This window comes from Heptranchias perlo, chromosome 27, assembly GCF_035084215.1.
Source record: "Heptranchias perlo isolate sHepPer1 chromosome 27, sHepPer1.hap1, whole genome shotgun sequence".
Taxonomy (NCBI): domain Eukaryota; kingdom Metazoa; phylum Chordata; class Chondrichthyes; order Hexanchiformes; family Hexanchidae; genus Heptranchias; species Heptranchias perlo.
Window position 1 is genome coordinate 41,970,175 of NC_090351.1, and position 23,296 is coordinate 41,993,470.

Consider the following 23,296-nt stretch of genomic DNA (forward strand, 5'->3'; position numbering starts at 1 on the left):
GCACGGGTTAGATACAGAGTAAAGCTCCCTCTACTCTGTCCCATCAATCACTCCCAGGGCAGGTACAGCACGGGTTAGATACAGAGTAAAGCTCCCTCTACACTGTCCCATCAATCACTCCCAGGGCAGGTACAGCACGGGTTAGATACAGAGTAAAGCTCCCTCTACACTGTCCCATCAAACACTCCCAGGGCAGGTACAGCACGGGTTAGATACAGAGTAAAGCTCCCTCTACTCTGTCCCATCAATCACTCCCAGGGCAGGTACAGCACAGGTTAGATACAGAGTAAAGCTCCCTCTACACTGCCCCATCAAACACTCCCAGGGCAGTATTTTTCCATTTCCCATTCTGAGGATTATTGCCAAGTTAATGCCATATGGGAGTCGTTCTGTACTTTCTGTCCACGGCCAGGAGGAACTGGAGCAAGTCTGCCCCAAGGCCATCTCATGTCAGACCTTTAATATTAGCCTTAGGATCCTTTAAATTAAATAAATGTTATGCATATTATGCTTGTTTGGAATACACTAGTGGTTTACGGATTGGAAAGGCTTTGAGTCAGCAGAGCTTGGGGGGAAAACCGTCGAATGGAAGTGGGAACATTTGCAGAAACAATGTCCCCTCAACAGGGATTTTGTGAAATGTGATTAAGAGATTTTCCTATTTGGATGCAGAAGTTCAACATCTGAATTGCTGAAGACAAACATGGATGTCCAGGTGGTACCTGTGGGAGCTCCAGTACATTACATAGAATTACATAGACTGTACAGCACAGAAACAGGCCATTCGGCCCAACAAGTCCATGCCGGTGTTTACGCTCCACACGAGCCTCCTCCCTCCCTACTTCATCTCACCCTATCAACATATCCTTCTATTCCTTTCTCCCTCGTGTGTTTATCTAACTTCCCCTTAAATATATGGAAGGAGAGAGATGGGTCCAGAGTTTGATTCTCTTAATGTGATTCTACCAATCTGCTGGTCTCACTCATAACTCTGTAGGAAAGTAGGGACAGTCAACCTTACAAGGCGTGGGACTGGCAAGAGGCAGCCCAAGGTCATTCTCCCTCTTCTCCCAGTGGCCTGTTTCAGAGCCTGCTTTAGGCCCTCCATGTCCTCTGTCAATTGCAATTGATCTGTGCTGTGGGGAGGCCAAAGAAAATAGGTCGATAAAAATAACTAGCTGTGAACATTTCTTCCAGGAATTGGCTTTGCCTTTCTCTATCAAGCAGCAACTTTAATGCACGCAAAGTACTTCAAAAAAAGACTGGCTACTGCATACGCCATTTCCCGGTCAGGAATGGGCCTGACATTTGCCCTGGCTCCTTTCACACAGTTACTGCTGGAGGAATATGACTGGCAAGGTGAGTAATGATTTGTTTCAATTCTCTTCATGGCTACAAATTAAATTCTCTCATCAATTTTAAAATAAAGCATGTGGCAAAAAAAACTTGAGAAAATTGGAGGGGAAAAGAATCAACTTGCAATGGCTTAGTGAGTAAATGAATCTCATGGGTGGCAGTGAGTCAGAGGGTCCAATATAGGTCCAGGGGTACGTAGAGTTACCTGGTCTCAGTCAGTGAGGGGGTGGTGGGCGTACAGTGAACATAAGAACATAAGAAATAGGAGCAGGAGCAGGAGTAGGCCAATCGGCCCCTCGAGCCTGCTCCGCCATTCAATAATATCATGGCTGATCTGATCCTAACCTCCAAATTTAAATTCATGTCCAATTTCCTGCCCGCTCCCCGTAACCCCTAATTCCCTTTACTTCTAGGAAACTGTCTATTTCTGTTTTAAATTTATTTAATGATGTAGCTTCCACAGCTTCCTGGGGCAGCAAATTCCACAGACCTACTACCCTCTGAGTGAAGAAGTTTCTCCTCATCTCAGTTTTGAAAGAGCAGCCCCTTATTCTAAGATTATGCCCCCTAGTTCTAGTTTCACCCATCTTTGGGAACATCCTTACCGCATCCACCCGATCAAGCCCCTTCACAATCTTATATGTTTCAATAAGATCGCCTCTCATTCTTCTGAACTCCAATGAGTAGAGTCCCAATCTACTCAACCTCTCCTCATATGTCCACCCCCTCATCCCCGGGATTAACCAAGTGAACCTTCTTTGTACTGCCTCGAGAGCAAGTATGTCTTTTCTTAAGTATGGAGACCAAAACTGTATGCAGTATTCCAGGTGCGGTCTCACCAATACCTTATATAACTGCAGCAATACCTCCCTGTTTTTATATTCTATCCTCCGAGCAATAAAAGCCAACATTCCGTTGGCCTTCTTGATCACCTGCTGCACCTGCATACCAACTTTTTGATTTTCTTGCACTAGGACCCCCAGATCCCTTTGTACTGCAGTACTTTCCAGTCTCTTGCCATCAAGATAATAACTTGCTCTCTGGATTTTCCTGCCAAAGTGCATAACCTCACATTTTCCAATATTGTATTGCATCTGCCAACTCTCCGCCCACTCACCCAGCCTGTCTATATCCCCCTGCAGGTTTTTTATGTCCTCCTCACTCTCTACTTTCCCTCCCATCTTTGTATCATCTGCAAACTTTGATATGTTGCACTCGGTCCCCTCCTCCAAATCATTAATATAGATTGTGAAGAGTTGGGGACCCAGCACCGACAGCGAGGGGGTGGTGGGCGTACAGCGAGGGGGTGGTGGGCGTACAGCGAGGGGGTGGTGGGCGTACAGCGAGGGGGTGGTGGGCGTACAGCGAGGGGGTGGTGGGCGTACAGCGAGGGGGTGGTGGGCGTACAGCGAGGGGGTGGTGGGCGTACAGCGAGGGGGTGGTGGGCGTACAGCGAGGGGGTGGTGGGCGTACAGCGAGGGGGTGGTGGGCGTACAGCGAGGGGGTGGTGGGCGTACAGCGAGGGGGTGGTGGGCGTACAGCGAGGGGGTGGTGGGCGTACAGCGAGGGGGTGGTGGGCGTATCAATGGTGATTTGTGGCATTTCTCTAATGTTTCAGCTGAAGTTACAGCAGGAGGTCGCAAACCCTGTGGAAATTGTAGCCACTATTGCCAGACTCGTGCCTGAGTTATGTGGAGTAGCAAGTGGGGTCTGATGAGTATGGGAATATACACAAAGGAGAGGCAGAACCTACCGGGGAGAACTCCTGGGTAAAAGCATTTTAGGAGCCTTCCATTAGGATTAAGGGGTAGGAGTACAGCTGTTGATTAACAGAATCAATGGGGGTGATTTTTAGGGGGCAATTGCAGGTGCATTGGGGGCGGGGGGGGCTCCGAAAATCGTGGAAATCCTGTTCAGGTTCGGAAACCGGCTCCAACCCGCCGACTTCCGAGTTTCCCAGGGACCCACCTGTGTGCGCGCGGGAGACCCGAAAACGGAAGTCCCGCCGGATTTTAAAGCTGGTGGGATGACAGTTAAAGAGCCAAATGTACCTCACCGAGGAACTTTAGGCACTTTACCTGTGACAGAGGAAGTAGTTAGAAAGGTTTCTAACTCACCTGGGCGGCGTGCCCACCGCTTCTGATTCACACGCGGTGAAAGGGCTGTTCAGGGAACAAGAAACTAAATAAATTAAACAAAAAACCATGGAAGGAAGTGAAACACTAAATGAACCTACCTTTGCACCCTGCTCCGATGTCCGATGTCTCCCGCCCCCATGTCCCCCCTCTTCACCCCCCCCCCCCCCACCGATCTCCCCCTCTTCACCCCCCCCCCCCCACCGATGTCCCCCTCTTCACCCCCCCCCCCCCACCGATGTCCCTCTCTTCACCCCCCCCCCCCTCCCCGAAATCCCGTTTCAGTGCCGGATGATGATGTCTCGCGCTCTTTCTCACCGTCCCACCCCCGTCCCCGTCCCCGCCTCGAGTTGATAGGCTGGCTGCCATCAGGCTGGCTGCCGGGCATGAAACCCGGAGAGGACGTTAATCATCATCAATCAACGTGCGATCGCGTCGGAAATAGTAAGTTTTGTTCATGCGGGTTTGCCAGGCACACCTCCACCCCCACTGCAAACCCACCGCCATTGTAAAATCGAGCCCAATGACTCCATTGGCCTCACAAACAGCAAAACTTTAAGAGAAAGCTTTTCCGTGACCATGGAAACCTCAGATCATCCAACATTCCAGTTCATTCGAGAGACCAGCCCATGGAGACAGACAGACATTTATTGACGGTGCACCTTCTCACATCTCACTGATGCACTTTACAGGCAATAAATTACTTTGAAAAGTGGTCATTGTTCTGTAGCCGATTATGGTAGCCATTTTGCACACAGCAACATTCCATATGACCAGATAATCATTTTCTTGTGCTATTGATTGAGGAATGAATATTGGCCAGGACACTGGGAGAACTCCCTGCTCTTCTTTAAATAGTGCCGTGGGATTCCATTCATCCAAACGGACAGGCAGACGGGGCCTCAGTTTAATGTCCTGTTCGATGGGCAGGGCAGCGCTCCCTCGGTACTGCCCCTCCGACAGGGCAGCGCTCCCTCGGTACTGCCCCTCCGACAGGGCAGCGCTCCCTCGGTACTGCCCCTCCGACAGGGCAGCGCTCCCTCGGTACTGCCCCTCCGACAGGGCAGCGCTCCCTCGGTACTGCCCTGGAGAGACATGCTAAATCACAACCTCAGGGGAGAGAGTGCTACTAACTGAGCCAAACTAACACTCAAATAAATATAAACTATTAAGGGAACAAATTGTTTGATTTAAATAATGTTTTGTTGAGGAAAAGTTTTCCTTGTGACAGGTAGAGGGGGAAAGTGACAGTCGGGGTCTGAATCCCCCACCATCAACATCCTGGGGGTCACCATTGACCAGACACTCATCTGGACCAGCCATGTAGGTGCCATGGCAACGAGAGCAGCTCATTCCTTTCCCAGATGCTCATCTCTCCACACCTTCCAACGTCTCCTCAAAATCTACCTCTTTAACCACACTTTTGGGCACCTCCCCCAACACTCTCACAGTGCCTCAGGGAGAATTTTACCATGTTAAAGGTTAGAATCATACTATCATAGTAGATACAGCACAGGAGGAGGCCATTCAGCCCGTCGTACCTGTGCCTGTGCCGGCTCTTTGAAAGAGCTATCCAATTAGTCCCACTCCCCTGCTCTTTCCCCATAGCCCTGCAATTTTTTTCCTTCAAGTATTTATCCAATTCCTTTTTGAAGGCCTTGATTGAATCTGCTTCCACCACCCTTTCAGGCAGCGCATTCCAGATCATAACAACTTGCTGTGTTTAAAAAAAAATTTCCTCATGTTGCTTCTGGCTCTTTTGCCGATCACCTTAAATCTGTGTCCTCTGGTTACCGACCCTTCTGCCATTGGAAACAGTTTCTCCTTATTTACTCTGTCAAAACCATTCATAGATTTTGAACACCTCTATTAAATCTCCCCTTAACCTTCTCTGCTCGAAGGAGAACAATCCCAGCTTCTCCAGTCTCTCCACATAACCGAAGTCCATTATCCCTGGCACCATTCTAGTAAATCTCCTCTGCACCCTCTCCCTGTAAATATTAACACATCTGTAGGGGCCCCTGTAAATATTATGTAGTGATCTCTGGATTACTCCCGGTACCATGCGCTAGTGAGTATAGAAATAGGAGGATAGGGCAGATGAATGTGTGGCTGGAGAGATGGTGCAGGAGGGAGGGCTTTAGATTCCTGGGGCATTGAGACAGTTCTGGGGAAGGTGGGACCTGTACAGGCCGGACGGGTTGCACCTCAACAGGGCCGGGACCAATGTCGTTGCTAGGTTGTTCACTAGTTCTGTGGGGGGGGTTTAAACTAATTTGGCAGGAGGTGGGCACCAGGATGTAGCAATGGAAAGGAGAAACAAGGGGCACAAAGGATCGGGGGAGAAAAATAGCACAAAAGCAAGTAATAGTACAGTATTAGGTGGGATCAGACTAAGAGAGAGTACAAGAAAGTCTAAGACTGGTTTGCAGTGCCTGTGTATAAATGTACGAAGCCTGGTAAACAAGGTTGGTGAGCTGCAGGCGCAAATAGCCACATGGGAATATAATGATCTGGTGATAACGGAGAGTAATGGCCTCCTCCCGATATCCCCACCATCACAGAAGCCAGTCTTCAGCCAATTCGATTCACTCCACGTGATATCAAGAAACGGCTGAATGCACTGGATACAGCAAAGGCTATGGGCCCCGACAACATCCCAGCTGTAGTGCTTAAGAATTGTGCTCCAGAACTAGCTGCGCCTCTAGCCAAGCTGTTCCAGTACAGCTACAACACTGGCATCTACCCGACAATGTGGAAAATTGCCCAGGTACGTCCTGTCCACAAAAAGCAGGACAAATCCAATCCGGCCAATTACCGCCCCATCAGTCTACTCTCAATCATCAGCAAAGTGATGGAAGGTGTCGTCGACAGTGCTATCAAGCGGCACTTACTCACCAATAACCTGCTCACCGATGCTCAGTTTGGGTTCCGCCAGGACCACTCGACTCCAGACCTCATTACAGCCTTGGTCCAAACATGGACAAAACAGCTGAATTCCAGAGGCGAGGTGAGAGTGACTGCCCTTGACATCAAGGCAGCATTTGACCGAGTGTGGCACCAAGGAGCCCTAGTAAAATTGAAGTCAATGGGAATCAGGGGGAAAACTCTCCAATGGTTGGAGTCATACCGAGCACAAAGGAAGATGGTAGTGGTTGTTGGAGGCCAATCATCTCAGCCCCAGGATATTGCTGCAGGAGTTCCTCAGGGCAGTGTCCTGGGCCCAACCATCTTCAGCTGCTTCATCAATGACCTCTCCATCATAAGGTCAGAAGTGAGGATCTTCGCTGATGATTGCACTGTGTTTAGTTCCATTCGCAACCCCTCAGATAATGAAGCAGTCCAAGCCCGCATGCAGCAAAACCTGGACAATATCCAGGCTTGGACTGATAAGTGGCAAGTAACATTCACGCCAGACAAGTGCCAGGCAATGACCATCTCCAACAAGAGAGAGTCTAACCACCTCCCCTTGACATTCAACGGCATTACCATCACCGAATCCCCCACCATCAACATCCTGGGGGTCGCCATTGACTAGAAACTTAACTGGACCAGCCACATAAATACTGGGGCTACAAGAGCAGGTCAGAGGCTGGGTATTCTGTGGCGAGTGACTCACCTCCTGACTCCCCAAAGCCTTTCCACCATCTACAAGGCACAAGTCAGGAGTGTGATGGAATACTCTCCACTTGCCTGGATGAGTGCAGCTCCAACAACACTCAAGAAGCTCGACACCATCCAGGACAAAGCAGCCCGCTTGATTGGCACCCCATCCACCACCCTAAACATTCACTCCCTCCACCACCGGCGCACCGTGGCTGCAGTGTGTACCATCCACAGGATGCAATGCAGCAACTTGCCAAGGCTTCTTCAACAGCACCTCCCAAACCCACGGCCTCTACCACCTAGAAGGACAAGGGCAGCAGGCACATGGGAAGAATGCCACCTGCACGTTCCCCTACATTTCACACACCATCCCGACTTGGAAATATATCGCTGTTCCTTCATCATTGCTGGGTCAAATTCCTGGAATTCCATGCCTAACAGGACTGTGGGAGAACCTTCACCACACGGACCGCAGCAATTCAAGAAGGTGGCTCACCACCACCTTCTCAAGGGCAATTAGGGATGGGCAGTAAATGCCGGCCTTGCCAGCGATGCCCACATCCCATGAACAAATAAAAAAAAAAAGACCTGGCTCAAAAAAGGGCAGGATTGGATACTAAATATTCCTGGATACAAGGTGTTCAGGTGAGATAGGGAAGGAAAGAAAGGAGGGGGGGAGTGGCAGTATTGATTAAGGAGAATGTTGCAGTGCTGGAGAGAGAGGATGTCCTGGAGGGGTCAAGGACAGAATCTATTTAGTTAGAGTTAAGAAATAAGAGGTGCCATTACATTACTGGGTGTATTCTATAGGCCACCGACTAGTGGGAAGGAGATAGAAGAGCAAATTTTCAGGGAAATTACAGAGAGATGCAAAAGCCATAGAATAGTGATAACTGGGGACTTCAACTATCCTAATATCATTGTAAACAATTTTACAACACCAAGTTATAGTCCAGCAATTTTATTTTAAATTCACAAGCTTTCGGAGACTTCCTCCTTCCTCAGGTAAATGTTTGATTTACGGTTATCCCAGTCTATATCCTAATATAGACTGGGATAACCATAATAATATAAGGGGCATAGATGGGAAGGAATTTTTGAAGTGTGTTCAGGATAACTTTCTTAACCAGTACGTTTCCGGCCCAACGAGGAAGGAGGCATTGCTGGGCTTGGTTCTAGGGAATGAGGTGGGCCAAGTGGAGCAAGTGTCAGTGGGGGAGCATTTAGGGAACAATAATCATAGTATCACAAGATTTGGAATAGCTATGGAAAAGGACATGGACCACACTAAAGTAAAAATACTCAATTGGAGGAGGGCCAATTTCAATGGGATGAGAACAGATCTGACCCGGGTAAATTGGAATCAAAGATTGGCAGGCAAAACTGTAATTAAAGAGTGGGCGGCCTTTAAAGAGGAGATGGTTCAGGTACAGTCTGGGTACACTCCCACGTGGGAGAAAGGAGGGCATCTAAAGCCAGAGCTCTCTGGATGACAAAAGAGATAGAGAGTAAGATGAAATGGAAAAAAGGGACGTATAACAGATGTCAGGTTGATCACACAAGTGAGAACCAGGGAGAATATAGAAAGTTCAGAGGGGAAGTGAAAAAGAAAATAAGAGGGGCAAAGAGAGAGAATGAGAATAGACTGGCGACAACATAAAAGGGAATCCAAAAGTCTAATACAGGCAAAGATGCATTTTCACATCGTTCACCTGAGGAAGGAGGTAGCCTCCGAAAGCTTGTGAATTTAAAATAAAATTGCTGGACTATAACTTGGTGTTGTAAAATTGTTTACAATTGTCAACCCCAGTCCATCACCGGCATCTCCACATCATGACAGGCAAAGAAACAGTGAACGGGTAGTAAGAGGAGGAGTGAGGCCGATTAGGGACCATAAAGGAGATCTACTCATGGAGGCTGCGGGGATGGCTGAGGTACTAAATGAGGACTTTGCATTTGTCTTTACCAAGGAAGAAGATACCCCAGAGTCTCAGTAAAGGAAGACATAGTTGAGATGCTGGATGGGCTAATAATTGATAAAGAAGAGGTACTTGAAAGTCTGGCTGTACTTAAAGTAGATAAGTCACCCGGTCCGGATGGGATGCATCCTAGATTGCTGAGGGAAGTAAGGGTGGAAATTGCGGAGGTTCTGGCCATAATCTTCCAAACCTTCCACGAGGGATGGTGCCAGAGGACTGGAGAATTGCAAATGTTACACCCTTGTTCAAAAAAGGGTGTAAGGATAAACCCAGCAACTACAGGCCAGTCAGTTTAACCTCAGTGGTGGGGAAACTCTTAGAAACGATAATCTGGGACAGAATTAACAGTCACTTGGACAAGTGTGGATTGATTAGGGAAAGCCAGCATAGGTTTGTTAAAGAAAATCGTGTTTAACTAACCTAATAGTGTTTTTTGATGAGGTAACAGAGAGGGCGATGAGGGCAATGCAGTTGATATGATGTATACGGACTTTCAAAAGGTGTTTGATAAAGTCCCGCATGATAGGCTTATCATCACGATTGCGGCTCATGGATTAAAGGGGACAGTAGCAACATGGATACAGAATTGGCTAAGGGACTAGAAACAGAGAGTAGTGGTGAACGATTGTTTTTCAGATTGGGGGGAGGTGTACAGTGGTGTGCCCCAGGGGTCGGTGCTGGGACCACTGCTTTTCTTGATGTATATTAATGAATTGGACTCCTTTTTAAAGGCCGCCCACTGTTCAATTACAGTTTTGCCTGCCAATCTTTGATTCCAATTTACCCGGGCCAGATCAGTTCTCATCCCACTGAAATTGGCCCTCCTCCAATTGAGTATTTTTACTTTAGAGTGGTCCGTGTCCTTTTCCACAGCTATTCTAAACCTTATGATCTATGATCTATGATCGCTGCTCCCTAAATGCTCCCCCACTGACACTTGCTCCACTTGGCCCACCTCATTCCCCAGAACCAAGTCCAGCAATGCCTCCTTCCTCATTGGGCCGGAAACATAAGGGTTAAGAAAGTTATCCTAAACACATTTCAAAAATTCCTCCCCCTCTGTTCCCCTTACATTATTATTATTATCCCAGTCTATATTAGGATAGTTGAAGTCCCCCAGTTATCACTACTCTACTCTATAGCTTTTGCATCTCTCTGTACAGGGCATAATTTCAAAATTTGCCGATGACACAAAACTTGGAAGGGCAATGAATGGTGAGGAGGATGGTGATAGACTTCAAGAGGATATAGACAGGCTGGTGGAATGGGCGGACACGTGGCAGATGAAATTTAACGCAGAAAAATGCAAAGTGATACATTTTGGTAGGAATAACGAGGAGAGGCAATAGAAACTAGAGGATACAACTCTAAAAGGGGTACAGGAACGGAGAGATCTGTGGGTATATGTGGACAAATCGTTGAAAGTGGCAGGGCAGGTTGAGAAAGCGGTTAAAAAAGCATATGGAATCCTGGGTTTTATAAATAGTGGCATAGAGTACAAAAGTATGAAAGTCATGTTGAACCTTTATAAAACACTGGTTTGGCCACAACTGGAGTATTATGTCCAGTTCTGGGCACCACACTTTAGGAAAGATGTGAAGGTCTTAGAGAGGGTGCAGAAGAGATTTACTAGAATGATTTCAAGGATGAGGGACTTCAGTTACGTGGATAGACGGGAGAAGCTGGAGTTGTTCTCCTTGGAACAGAGAAGGTTACGAGGAGATTTGATAGAGGTGTTCAAAATCATGAAGGGTCTAGACAGAGTAGATAGAGAGAAACTGTTACCATTGGTGGACGGGTCAAGGACCAGAGGACATAGATTTAAGGTGATTGGCAAAAGAACCAAAGGTGACATGAGGGAAAACTGTTTTACACAACGAGTGGTTAGGATTTGGAATGCACTGCCCGAGGGGGTGGTGGAGGCAGATTCAATCATGGCCTTCAAAAGGGAACTGGATAAGTACTTGAAGGGAAAAAATTTGTAGGGCTACTGGGATAGGGCGGGGAGTGGGACTAGTTGGATTGCTCTTGCGTAGAGCTGGTGCAGACTTGATGGGCTGATTGTCTCCTTCCGTGCTGTAACCATTCTATGATTCTATGATTAACACATCTGTGGGGACCCCCTGTAAATATTAACACACCATAAACCCGAGAGAAGCTCTGTGGGGGTTTAATAAGAATGAATCGCTTGTTAATACTGGTGTGTTTTATGTCTCCAGGTGCTCTGCTTATTTTGGGAGGCATTATGTTGAACCTTGTCGCTACTGGCATGTTACTGAGACCAATTTATCTCCGTGAAAACCAGCCCTCGTACTCCGAATCATCCTCTGATGTGAAAACACTTATAAATCCACATGGCAGTCAATTCCAGAATGGGACAACGAAACAAGGTATCTTCGAGAACCATTCAGAAGGCTGTTTAATCACTGCCAATCCCACCGTGAGCCACTCAGCGATTGGGAGCATTGGCGTTTCCAAGAACTGCAACAGTTGCATCGTGACAGATGAGAACCTCAGTGTGAACTCCTCCAGTGTGGAGATGGAATCCAGTACCACATACAAGAGCAAAGTCTTTTTGGACAAAGTAACTTTCAGAACAGCTCATAGCGAGACTGTTGAGTTTTCGAGCAGGGATAAGGGAACGGCGAGCCTTGCTCCAAAGGAGAAACTTCTTGACTTCTCACTGTTACGAGATCCATTCTTTTGTATTTACACTTCCTCAGTGGTGTTCAGCCAGTTAGCGTACTTCATTCCGTACTTTCACCTATCAGCAAGGGCCAAAACCTTGGATATCGATGCGATGGACGCATCCTTCATTATTTCTGTTGCAGGTGAGCTCAGACTGAAAGGTCTTGTCCTGGCGTTTGAATTTTGTTTTAAATTTGCTCTCCTGAAGGTGCTCCTTTTGTTGGGATACAGGTCAATGGGGTGCTGCCTGCTGTACCCCAAACATGTCCTCATTCTTCACGTGTGAGTCTGGAAACTAAAGCCCAGGTTTCTGATTGCCAATATTATAACTTAGATTGGAAAAGCTAGACTCTGGTGTCAGCAGATTGTTCACCTGCGCTGGGAGGTGGAGAGGGGATCAGAGCAGAGTGAGATGCCCGACTCCAGGTGTCCACACACTTTTCCAGCAGCATCACCATTCTGTGACCAAACCTTCCACCAGCGAGTTTCAGAAGATTGTCTCTCGAATCACCTCACGTGCTAAAGCTCATCGTCTGACTCTTTTTCCATTAACTCGGATTTCCCAGAAATCTGTCCCCTGACCAATTGTCTTCCTTCTTCATATCAATAGTCGTCTCCACTCATAGGATTACATTGAGTTTACAGCACAGGAACTGGCCATTCGGTCCAACAGGTCTGTGCTGGTGTTTATGCTCCACACGAGCCTCCTCCCTCCCTACTTCATCTCACCCTATCACCATATCCTTCTATTCCTTTCTCCCTCATGTGTTTATCCAGCTTCCCCTTAAATGCATCTACACTATTCACCTCAACTACTCCTTGTGGGAGCGAGTTCGACATTCTAACCACTCTCTGGGTAAAGAAGTTTCTCCTGAATTCCCTATTGGATTTATTAGTGACTCTCTTATATTTCTGGCCGTTAGTTCTGGTCTCCCCCACAAGTGGAAACATCTTCTCTACGTCTACCCAATCAAACCCTTTCATAATCTTAAAGACCTCTATCAGGTCACCCCTCAGCCTTCTCTTTTCTAGAGAAAAGAATCCAAGCCTGTTCAGCCTTTTCTAGTAAATATAACCTGTCATCTTCAACCCTGGCCCGTCTCACCGACGATTACACTCTGCGTTTATCAAGTGTCTTGAGACTGCTCGGCCTCCCCATCCCAGGCGCTCTCACTGGGCGATGATTTGACCAATTACATCTTCAATGGGGGCGATGAAAATTTTGTTTCTTTCCTCAGAGACACAATCCCCGATGTTAACGGTGTTGAGATCGGGGCGGGCCGGGGGTAAAAATGGCGGTTGGACGATACCTGCAGCGCTCCCAACACATTCGCTTCCCGGGATCTCAGGGTGTTGAGACCGTCCACAGAATTGCATAAAAACATAAGAAATAGGAGCAGGAGTCGGCCACCTGGCCCCTCGAGCCTGCTCCGCCATTCAATCAGATCATGGCTGATCTTCTACCTGAACTCCACTTACCCGCCTATTCCTTGAATATGATTTTTAAACAAGCAGTAAACAAAATGTTCGTGTGATGAAGGAAAACAAGTCCAGGAGCACGAGTTACTAAACACCTGGACCACTGTCTGGCTTGGGGTCTAAAGTATCTGGGGTCTAAAGGAAAGGGGGAGATGGAATGGCTTGAGTCTATTAGTTGGGTTCCAGATTATAGCCAGACATGGGGTCTGACCTTAACACCAAGTGAACCACTAACTAGTAGCCTGGTGAACAGGACGTGAACCGGGTGTGAGTGATTGTGTACTCTGGGTGTGAGTGTGATTGTGAACTCTGGGTGTGAGTGAGTGTTTGTGAACTCTGGGTGTGAGTGAGTGTTTGTGAACTCTGGGTGTGAGTGAGTGTTTGTGAACTCGGTGTGAGTAAGTGATTGTGTACTCTGGGTGTGAGTGAGTGATTGTGTACTCTGGGTGTGAGTGAGTGATTGTGTACTCTGGGTGTGAGTGAGTGATTGTGTACTCTGGGTGTGAGTGATTGTGTACTCTGGGTGTGAGTGAGTGATTGTGAACTCTGGGTGATTGATTGTGAACTCTGGGTGTGAGTGAGTGATTGTGAACTCTGGGTGTGAGTGATTGATTGTGTACTCTGGGTGAGTGATTGTGAGCTCTGGGTGTGAGTGATTGATTGTGTACTCTGGGTGAGTGATTGTGAACTCGGTGTGAGTGAGTGATTGTGTACTCTGGGTGAGTGATTGTGTACTCTGGGTGAGTGATTGTGAGCTCTGGGTGTGAGTGAGTGATTGTGAACTCTGGGTGAGTGATTGTGAACTCTGGGTGTGAGTGAGCGATTGTGAACTCTGGGTCTGGGTGAGTGATTGTGAACTCTGGGTGAGTGATTGTGAACTCTGGGTGTGAGTGAGTGATTGTGAATTCTGGGTGTGAGTGAGTGATTGTGAGCTCTGGGTGTAAGTGATTGATTGTGAACTCTGGGTGTGAGTGATTGATTGTGTACTCTGGGTGAGTGATTGTGAGCTCTGGGTGTGAGTGATTGTGTACTCTGGGTGAGTGATTGTGAGCTCTGGGTGTGAGTGAGTGATTGTGAGCTCGGTGTGAGTGAGTGATTGTGAACTCTGGGTGTGAGTGAGTGATTGTGAACTCTGGGTGAGTGATTGTGAACTCTGGGTGTGAGTGAGTGATTGTGAACTCTGGGTGTGAGTGAGTGATTGTGAGCTCTGGGTGTGAGTGATTGTGAGCTCTGGGTGAGTGATTGTGAACTCTGGGTGTGAGTGATTGATTGTGAACTCTGGGTGTGAGTGATTGATTGTGAACTCGGTGTGAGTGATTGTGTACTCCGGGTGAGTGAGTGATTGTGTACTCTGGGTGAGTGATTGTGAGCTCTGGGTGTGAGTGAGTGATTGTGAGCTCTGGGTGTGAGTGAGTGATTGTGAGCTCTGGGTGTGAGTGATTGTGAACTCTGGGTGTGAGTGATTGTGAACTCTGGGTGAGTGATTGTGAGCTCTGGGTGTGAGTGAGTGATTGTGAACTCTGGGTGAGTGATTGTGAGCTCTGGGTGTGAGTGAGTGATTGTGAACTCTGGGTGAGTGATTGTGAGCTCTGGGTGTGGGTGAGTGATTGTGAACTCTGGGTGAGTGATTGTGAACTCTGGGTGTGAGTGATTGTGAGCTCTGGGTGAGTGATTGTGAACTCTGGGTGAGAGATTGTGAACTCTGGGTGAGAGTGAGTGATTGTGAACTCTGGGTGAGAGATTGTGAACTCTGGGTGAGAGATTGTGAGCTCTGGGTGTGAGTGAGTGATTGTGAGCTCTGGGTGTGAGTGAGTGATTGTGAGCTCTGGGTGAGTGATTGCGAACTCTGGGTGTGAGTGAGTGATTGCGAGCTCTGGGTGTGAGTGATTGCGAGCTCTGGGTGTGAGTGATTGTGTACTCTGGGTGTGAGTGAGTGATTGTGAACTCTGGGTGTGAGTGAGTGATTGTGAACTCTGGGTGTGAGTGAGTGATTGTGAACTCTGGGTGTGAGTGATTGATTGTGTACTCTGGGTGAGTGATTGTGAGCTCTGGGTGTGAGTGATTGATTGTGTACTCTGGGTGAGTGATTGTGAACTCTGGGTGTGAGTGAGTGATTGTGAACTCTGGGTGAGTGATTGTGAGCTCTGGCTGTGAGTGAGTGATTGTGAACTCTGGGTGAGTGATTGTGAGCTCTGGGTGTGAGTGAGTGATTGTGAACTCTGGGTGAGTGATTGTGAGCTCTGGGTGTGGGTGAGTGATTGTGAACTCTGGGTGAGTGATTGTGAACTCTGGGTGAGTGATTGTGAGCTCTGGGTGAGTGATTGTGAACTCTGGGTGAGAGATTGTGAGCTCTGGGTGAGAGTGAGTGATTGTGAGCTCTGGGTGAGAGATTGTGAGCTCTGGGTGTGAGTGAGTGGTTGTGAGCTCTGGGTGTGAGTGAGTGATTGTGAGCTCTGGGTGTGAGTGAGTGATTGTGAGCTCTGGGTGAGTGATTGTGAACTCTGGGTGTGAGTGATGGATTGTGAGCTCTGGGTGTGAGTGAGTGATTGTGAACTCTGGGTGTGAGTGAGTGATTGTGAACTCTGGGTGTGAGTGAGTGATTGCGAGCTCTGGGTGTGAGTGAGTGATTGCGAGCTCTGGGTGTGAGTGATTGCGAGCTCTGGGTGTGAGTGATTGTGTACTCTGGGTGTGAGTGAGTGATTGTGAACTCGGTGAGTGATTGTGAACTCTGGGTGTGAGTGAGTGATTGTGAACTCTGGGTGTGAGTGATTGATTGTGAACTCTGGGTGTGAGTGATTGATTGTGTACTCTGGGTGAGTGATTGTGAGCTCTGGGTGTGAGTGATTGATTGTGTACTCTGGGTGAGTGATTGTGAGCTCTGGGTGTGAGTGAGTGATTGTGAACGCGGTGTGAGTGAGTGATTGTGTACTCCGGGTGAGTGATTGTGTACTCCGGGTGAGTGATTGTGTACTCTGGGTGAGTGATTGTGAACTCTGGGTGTGAGTGAGTGATTGTGAGCTCTGGGTGTGAGTGAGTGATTGTGAACTCTGGGTGAGTGATTGTGAACTCTGGGTCTGGGTGAGTGATTGTGAACTCTGGGTGTGAGTGAGTGATTGTGAACTCTGGGTGTGAGTGAGTGATTGTGAGCTCTGGGTGTAAGTGATTGATTGTGAACTCTGGGTGTGAGTGATTGATTGTGTACTCTGGGTGAGTGATTGTGAGCTCTGGGTGTGAGTGAGTGATTGTGAGCTCTGGGTGTGAGTGAGTGATTGTGAACTCTGGGTGTGAGTGATTGTGAACTCTGGGTGAGTGATTGTGAGCTCTGGGTGTGAGTGAGTGATTGTGAACTCTGGGTGAGTGATTGTGAGCTCTGGGTGTGAGTGAGTGATTGTGAACTCTGGGTGAGTGATTGTGAGCTCTGGGTGTGGGTGAGTGATTGTGAACTCTGGGTGAGTGATTGTGAACTCTGGGTGTGAGTGATTGTGAGCTCTGGGTGAGTGATTGTGAACTCTGGGTGAGAGATTGTGAACTCTGGGTGAGAGTGAGTGATTGTGAACTCTGGGTGAGAGATTGTGAACTCTGGGTGAGAGATTGTGAGCTCTGGGTGTGAGTGAGTGATTGTGAGCTCTGGGTGTGAGTGAGTGATTGTGAGCTCTGGGTGAGTGATTGCGAACTCTGGGTGTGAGTGAGTGATTGCGAGCTCTGGGTGTGAGTGATTGCGAGCTCTGGGTGTGAGTGATTGTGTACTCTGGGTGTGAGTGAGTGATTGTGAACTCTGGGTGTGAGTGAGTGATTGTGAACTCTGGGTGTGAGTGAGTGATTGTGAACTCTGGGTGTGAGTGATTGATTGTGTACTCTGGGTGAGTGATTGTGAGCTCTGGGTGTGAGTGATTGATTGTGTACTCTGGGTGAGTGATTGTGAACTCTGGGTGTGAGTGAGTGATTGTGAACTCTGGGTGAGTGATTGTGAGCTCTGGCTGTGAGTGAGTGATTGTGAACTCTGGGTGAGTGATTGTGAGCTCTGGGTGTGAGTGAGTGATTGTGAACTCTGGGTGAGTGATTGTGAGCTCTGGGTGTGGGTGAGTGATTGTGAACTCTGGGTGAGTGATTGTGAACTCTGGGTGAGTGATTGTGAGCTCTGGGTGAGTGATTGTGAACTCTGGGTGAGAGATTGTGAGCTCTGGGTGAGAGTGAGTGATTGTGAGCTCTGGGTGAGAGATTGTGAGCTCTGGGTGTGAGTGAGTGGTTGTGAGCTCTGGGTGTGAGTGAGTGATTGTGAGCTCTGGGTGTGAGTGAGTGATTGTGAGCTCTGGGTGAGTGATTGTGAACTCTGGGTGTGAGTGAGTGATTGTGAGCTCTGGGTGTGAGTGAGTGATTGTGAGCTCTGGGTGTGAGTGAGTGATTGTGAGCTCTGGGTGAGTGATTGTGAACTCTGGGTGTGAGTGATGGATTGTGAGCTCTGGGTGTGAGTGAGTGATTGTGAACTCTGGGTGTGAGTGAGTGATTGTGAACTCTGGGTGTGAGTGAGTGATTGCGAGCTCTGGGTGTGAGTGAGTGATTGCGAGCTCTGGGTGTGAGTGATTGCGAGCTCTGGGTGTGAGTGATTGTGTACTCTGGGTGTGAGTGAGTGATTGTGAACTCGGTGAGTGATTGTGAACTCTGGGTGTGAGTGAGTGATTGTGAACTCTGGGTGTGAGTGATTGATTGTGAACTCTGGGTGTGAGTGATTGATTGTGTACTCTGGGTGAGTGATTGTGAGCTCTGGGTGTGAGTGATTGATTGTGTACTCTGGGTGAGTGATTGTGAGCTCTGGGTGTGAGTGAGTGATTGTGAACGCGGTGTGAGTGAGTGATTGTGTACTCCGGGTGAGTGATTGTGTACTCCGGGTGAGTGATTGTGTACTCTGGGTGAGTGATTGTGAACTCTGGGTGTGAGTGAGTGATTGTGAGCTCTGGGTGTGAGTGAGTGATTGTGAACTCTGGGTGAGTGATTGTGAACTCTGGGTCTGGGTGAGTGATTGTGAACTCTGGGTGTGAGTGATTGTGAACTCTGGGTGTGAGTGAGTGATTGTGAGCTCTGGGTGTAAGTGATTGATTGTGAACTCTGGGTGTGAGTGATTGATTGTGTACTCTGGGTGAGTGATTGTGAGCTCTGGGTGTGAGTGATTGTGTACTCTGGGTGAGTGATTGTGAGCTCTGGGTGTGAGTGAGTGATTGTGAGCTCGGTGTGAGTGAGTGATTGTGAACTCTGGGTGTGAGTGAGTGATTGTGTACTCTGGGTGAGTGATTGTGAGCTCTGGGTGTGAGTGAGTGATTGTGAGCTCGGTGTGAGTGAGTGATTGTGAACTCTGGGTGAGTGATTGTGAACTCTGGGTGAGTGATTGTGAACTCTGGGTGTGAGTGAGTGATTGTGAACTGTGTGAGTGAGTGATTGTGAACTCTGGGTGTGAGTGAGTGATTGTGAACTCTGGGTGTGAGTGAGTGATTGTGAACTCTGGGTGTGAGTGATTGATTGTGAACTCGGTGTGTGAGTGATTGTGTACTCCGGGTGAGTGATTGTGTACTCTGGGTGTGAGTGATTGTGTACTCCGGGTGAGTGATTGTGTACTCTGGGTGTGAGTGATTGTGAGCTCTGGGTCTGGGTGAGAGATTGTGAACTCTGGGTGAGAGATTGTGAACTCTGGGTGTGAGTGAGTGATTGTGAACTCTGGGTGAGTGATTGTGAGCTCTGGGTGTGAGTGATTGTGAGCTCTGGATGTGAGTGATTGTGAACTCTGGGTGTGAGTGAGTGATTGTGAACTCCGGGTGAGAGATTGTGAACTCCGGGTGAGTGATTGTGTACTCTGGGTGTGAGTGATTGTGAGCTCTGGGTCTGGGTGAGAGATTGTGAACTCTGGGTGAGAGATTGTGAACTCTGGGTGTGAGTGAGTGATTGTGAGCTCTGGGTGTGAGTGATTGTGAACTCTGGGTGTGAGTGATTGTGAGCTCTGGGTGTGAGTGATTGTGAGCTCTGGGTGAGAGATTGTGAACTCTGGGTGAGAGATTGTGAACTCTGGGTCTGGGTGAGTGATTGTGAGCTCTGGGTGTGAGTGATTGTGAACTCTGGGTGTGAGTGATTGTGAGCTCTGGGTGTGAGTGATTGTGAGCTCTGGGTGAGAGATTGTGAACTCTGAGTGAGTGATTGTGAACTCTGGGTGTGAGTGATTGTGAACTCTGGGTGTGAGTGATTGTGAGCTCTGGGTGAGTGATTGTGAACTCCGGGAGAGTGATTGTGAGCTCTGGGTGAGTGATTGTGAGCTCTGGGTGTGAGTTTGAGTGAATTTGGATCATTTCCGAGGCAGAATCCGACGCGCTCCGATTCCCACCAACAGCTTCTGTTCCCGGCCTGTTGGCGCCTGATTTTCTCGCCGTGTGAAATCCCCGGAGCGGCCGCCGCCCGGTTGCGGGTAAAAGGAGCTTTTCATTCCCGGGCCCGCGCTTCTCGTTGCCGAGCGACGCGGGAACTTGTGGCACCGATTCCGGCCTCACCCGCCCGGCCCCTCCGACAGAATCCGCCTCAGCACCGCTCACAATCCCGCTTTCGGCTCCTCAAAAACCAGCGAAGCTTTTCTCACACAACCCCGGGGGCGGGGGGCCGGGGGGCCGGGGCCAGAGGGGGGGCCGGGGGCCGAGCCAGAGCGGGGGGCCTGGGCCAGAGGGGGGGCCGGGGCTGGTGGCTGGAACCGGGGGGCCGGGGCCTGGGCGGGGGGCCGAGCCTGGGCGGGGGGCCTGGGCCAGAGGGGGGGCCGAGCCTGGGCGGGGAGCCTGGGCCAGAGGGGGGGCCGGGGCCAGAGGGGGGGCCGGGGCCGGATTGCCCTTTTCCCTGCTCTCACTTCACTGAGTCCCGAACCCACCGCGTTCCTCAGCGGCTGAGAGGCGTTTTGAGAGATTGTGAGGCTGTGAATGGCGCTTTTGAAATGCAAATTCTTCCTTTATTTCTGGTGTAAAAAGGAAACACTTGGAGCCGGTCCCTCGGACAGGGATTTGCAGAGAATGAATCAGAGAGACTGTTGGACAAGAACCATTTCAGTGAACGAATGGATCACAACAGATAACAGAGCGGTTAATCTCCTCTTGGTGAAATTTCAATAAGGCCCATTGCCCAGGACACCGGGGAGAACTCCCCTTCCCCTCGAATACTGGCCGGGAAATCACTAACTTCCACCTGAGAGGGCAGACAGGGCCTCGGTTTAACGTCTCATCTCAAGGGACGACATCGCCAACAGTGCGGCGATACCCTCAGTACTGACCCTCCGACAGTGCGGCGATACCCTCAGTACTGACCCTCTGACAGTGCGGCGCTCCCTCAGTACTGACCCTCTGACAGTGCGGCGCTCCCTCAGTACTGACCCTCCGACAGTGCGGCACTCCCTCAGTACTGACCCTCCGACAGTGCGGCGCTCCCTCAGTACTGACCCTCTGACAGTGCGGCGCTCCCTCAGCACTGACCCTCCGACAGTGCAGCGCTCCCTCAGTACTGACCCTCCGACAGTGCGGCGCTCCCTCAGTACTGACCCTCCGACAGTGCGGCGCTCCCTCAGTACTGACCCTCCGACAGTGCGGCGCTCCCTCAGCACTGACCCTCCGACAGTGCGGCGCTCCCTCAGCACTGACCCTCCGACAGTGCAGCGCTCCCTCAGTACTGACCCTCCGACAGTGCGGCGCTCCCTCAGTACTGACCCTCCGACAGTGCGGCGCTCCCTCAGTACTGACCCTCCGACAGTGCAGCAAAGGCTATGGGCCCCGACAACATCCCGGCTGTAGTGCTGAAGACTTGTGCTCCAGAACTAGCTGCGCCTCGAGCCAAGTTGTTCCAGTACAGCTACAACACTGGCATCCACCCGACAATGTGGAAAACTGCCCAGGTATGTCCTGTCCACAAAAAGCAGGACAAATCCAATCCGGCCAATTACCGCCCCATCAGTCTACTCTCAATCATCAGCAAAGTGATGGAAGGTGTCGTCGACAGTGCTATCAAGCGGCACTTACTCACCAATAACCTGCTCACTGATGCTCAGTTTGGGTTCCGCCAGGACCACTCAGCTCCAGACCTCATTACAGCCTTGGTCCAAACATGGACAAAAGAGCTGAATTCCAGAGGTGAGGTGAGAGTGACTCCCCTTGACATCAAGGCAGCATTTGACCGAGTGTGGCACCAAGGAGCCCTAGTAAAATTGAAGTCAATGGGAATCAGGGGGAAAACTCTCCAGTGGCTGGAGTCATACCTAGCACAAAGGAAGATGGTAGTGGTTGTTGGAGGCCAATCATCTCAGCCCCAGGGCATTGCTGCAGGAGTTACTCAGGGAAGTGTCATAGGCACAACCATCTTCAGCTGCTTCATCAATGACCTTCCCTCCATCATAAGGTCAGAAATGGGGATGTTCGCTGATGATTGCACAGTGTTCAGTTCCATTCGCAACCCCTCAAATAATGAAGCAGTCCGAGCCCACATACAGCAAGACCTGGACAACATCCAGGCTTGGGCTCATAAGTGGCATGTAACATTCGCGCCAGATAAGTGCCAGGCAATGACCATCTCCAACAAGAGAGAATCTAACCACCTCCCCTTGACATTCAACGGCATTACCATCGCCGAATCCCCCACCATCAACATCCTGGGGGTCACCATTGACCAGAAACTTAACTGGACCAGCCTTATAAATACTGTGGCTACGAGAGCAGGTCAGAGGCTGGGTATTCTGCGGCGAGTGACTCACCTCCTGACTCCCCAAAGCCTTTCCACCATCTACAAGGCACAAGTCAGGAGTGTGATGGAATACTCTCCACTTGCCTGTATGAGTGCAGCACCAACAACACTCAAGAAGCTCGACACCATCCAAGACAAAGCAGCCCGCTTGACTGGCACCCCATCCACCACCCTAAACATTCACTCCCTTCACCACCGGCGCACTGTGGCTGCAGTGTGCACCATCCACAGGATGCACTGCAGCAACTCGCCAAGGCTTCTTCGACAGCACCTCCCAAACCCGCGACCTCTACCACCTAGAAGGACAAGAGCAGCAGGTACATGGGAACAACACCACCTGCACGTTCCCCTCCAAGTCACACACCATCCCGACTTGGAAATATATCGCCGTTCCTTCACCGTTGCTGGCTCAAAATCCTGGAACTCCCTTCCTAACAGCACTGTGAGAACCGTCACCACACGGACTGCAGCGGTTCAAGAAGGCGGCTCACCACCACCTTCTCAAGGGCAATTAGGGATGGGCAATAAATGCCGGCCTTACCAGAGACGCCCACATCCCATGAACGAATTTAAAAAACGCCCTCAGTACTGACCCTCCGACAGCGCAGCGCTCCCTCAGTACTGACCCTCCGGCAGTGCAGCGCTCCCTCAGTACTGACCCTCCGACAGCGCAGCGCTCCCTCAGTACTGACCCTTCGGCAGTGCAGCGCTCCCTCAGTACTGACCCTACCTCAGTACTGCACTGGGTTCTCAACATTGATTATGTGCTGAAGTTATGTGGGGGGCCTTTAAGCCGTGACCTTGTGACTGAGCAGGGAGTGTGCTACTATTCGCTGACACATACCTGTGAAGGAATGTCTGGCCAGTGGTGGTCTCTGTATAAAAGGGCTTCACTATAATATGATCATCTCCAAACTGGAAGGTTCTTGTTGCTGTGAGATGGTTGGTGAGCAGCCAAGGGAGACACAGCCTATTTTTGGTTTGATGTGGTGATGTAATTATGCTTTGTGATTTTCTGTACTAGTGAAGACACAACCCATAGCCCAAGGAGAGGGGTGTATCTGTCTCGTGTTCCCCAGGAACAGTTTCTGAGGCTCCAACAGAGCCCACTGAAGCGTATTTAATGGCAAATTGCAAACTCACCAGGTTAATACGCCAAAGGAAAACAAGAGGGTTCAATTGGTAGGTTGTTGTATCACAGTCGCTACAGAATTTTAATCCATTGGTGGGCTCTGTGGGAAAATACATCAGCCTGCGTGATACTGAGATTCACAGCAGGCAGGCCCTGGCTCCATGCACGGTCTGTGC

At 49.5% G+C, this 23,296-nt stretch overlaps 1 protein-coding gene across 4 annotated transcripts in view; it reads left to right on the forward strand.

Moving 5' to 3' along the window:
• slc16a4 (solute carrier family 16 member 4) overlaps positions 1 to 23,296 on the forward strand; it is a 112,693-nt gene that overhangs the window by 53,446 nt on the left and 35,951 nt on the right. For all 4 annotated transcript variants that reach the window (XM_068007756.1, XM_068007755.1, XM_068007754.1 and 1 more), the window contains 2 exons: positions 1,198 to 1,359; positions 11,296 to 11,907. In XM_068007756.1, coding sequence (XP_067863857.1) covers positions 1,198 to 1,359; positions 11,296 to 11,907 — 774 coding nt within the window. The remainder of the gene's footprint in view (positions 1 to 1,197; positions 1,360 to 11,295; positions 11,908 to 23,296) is intronic.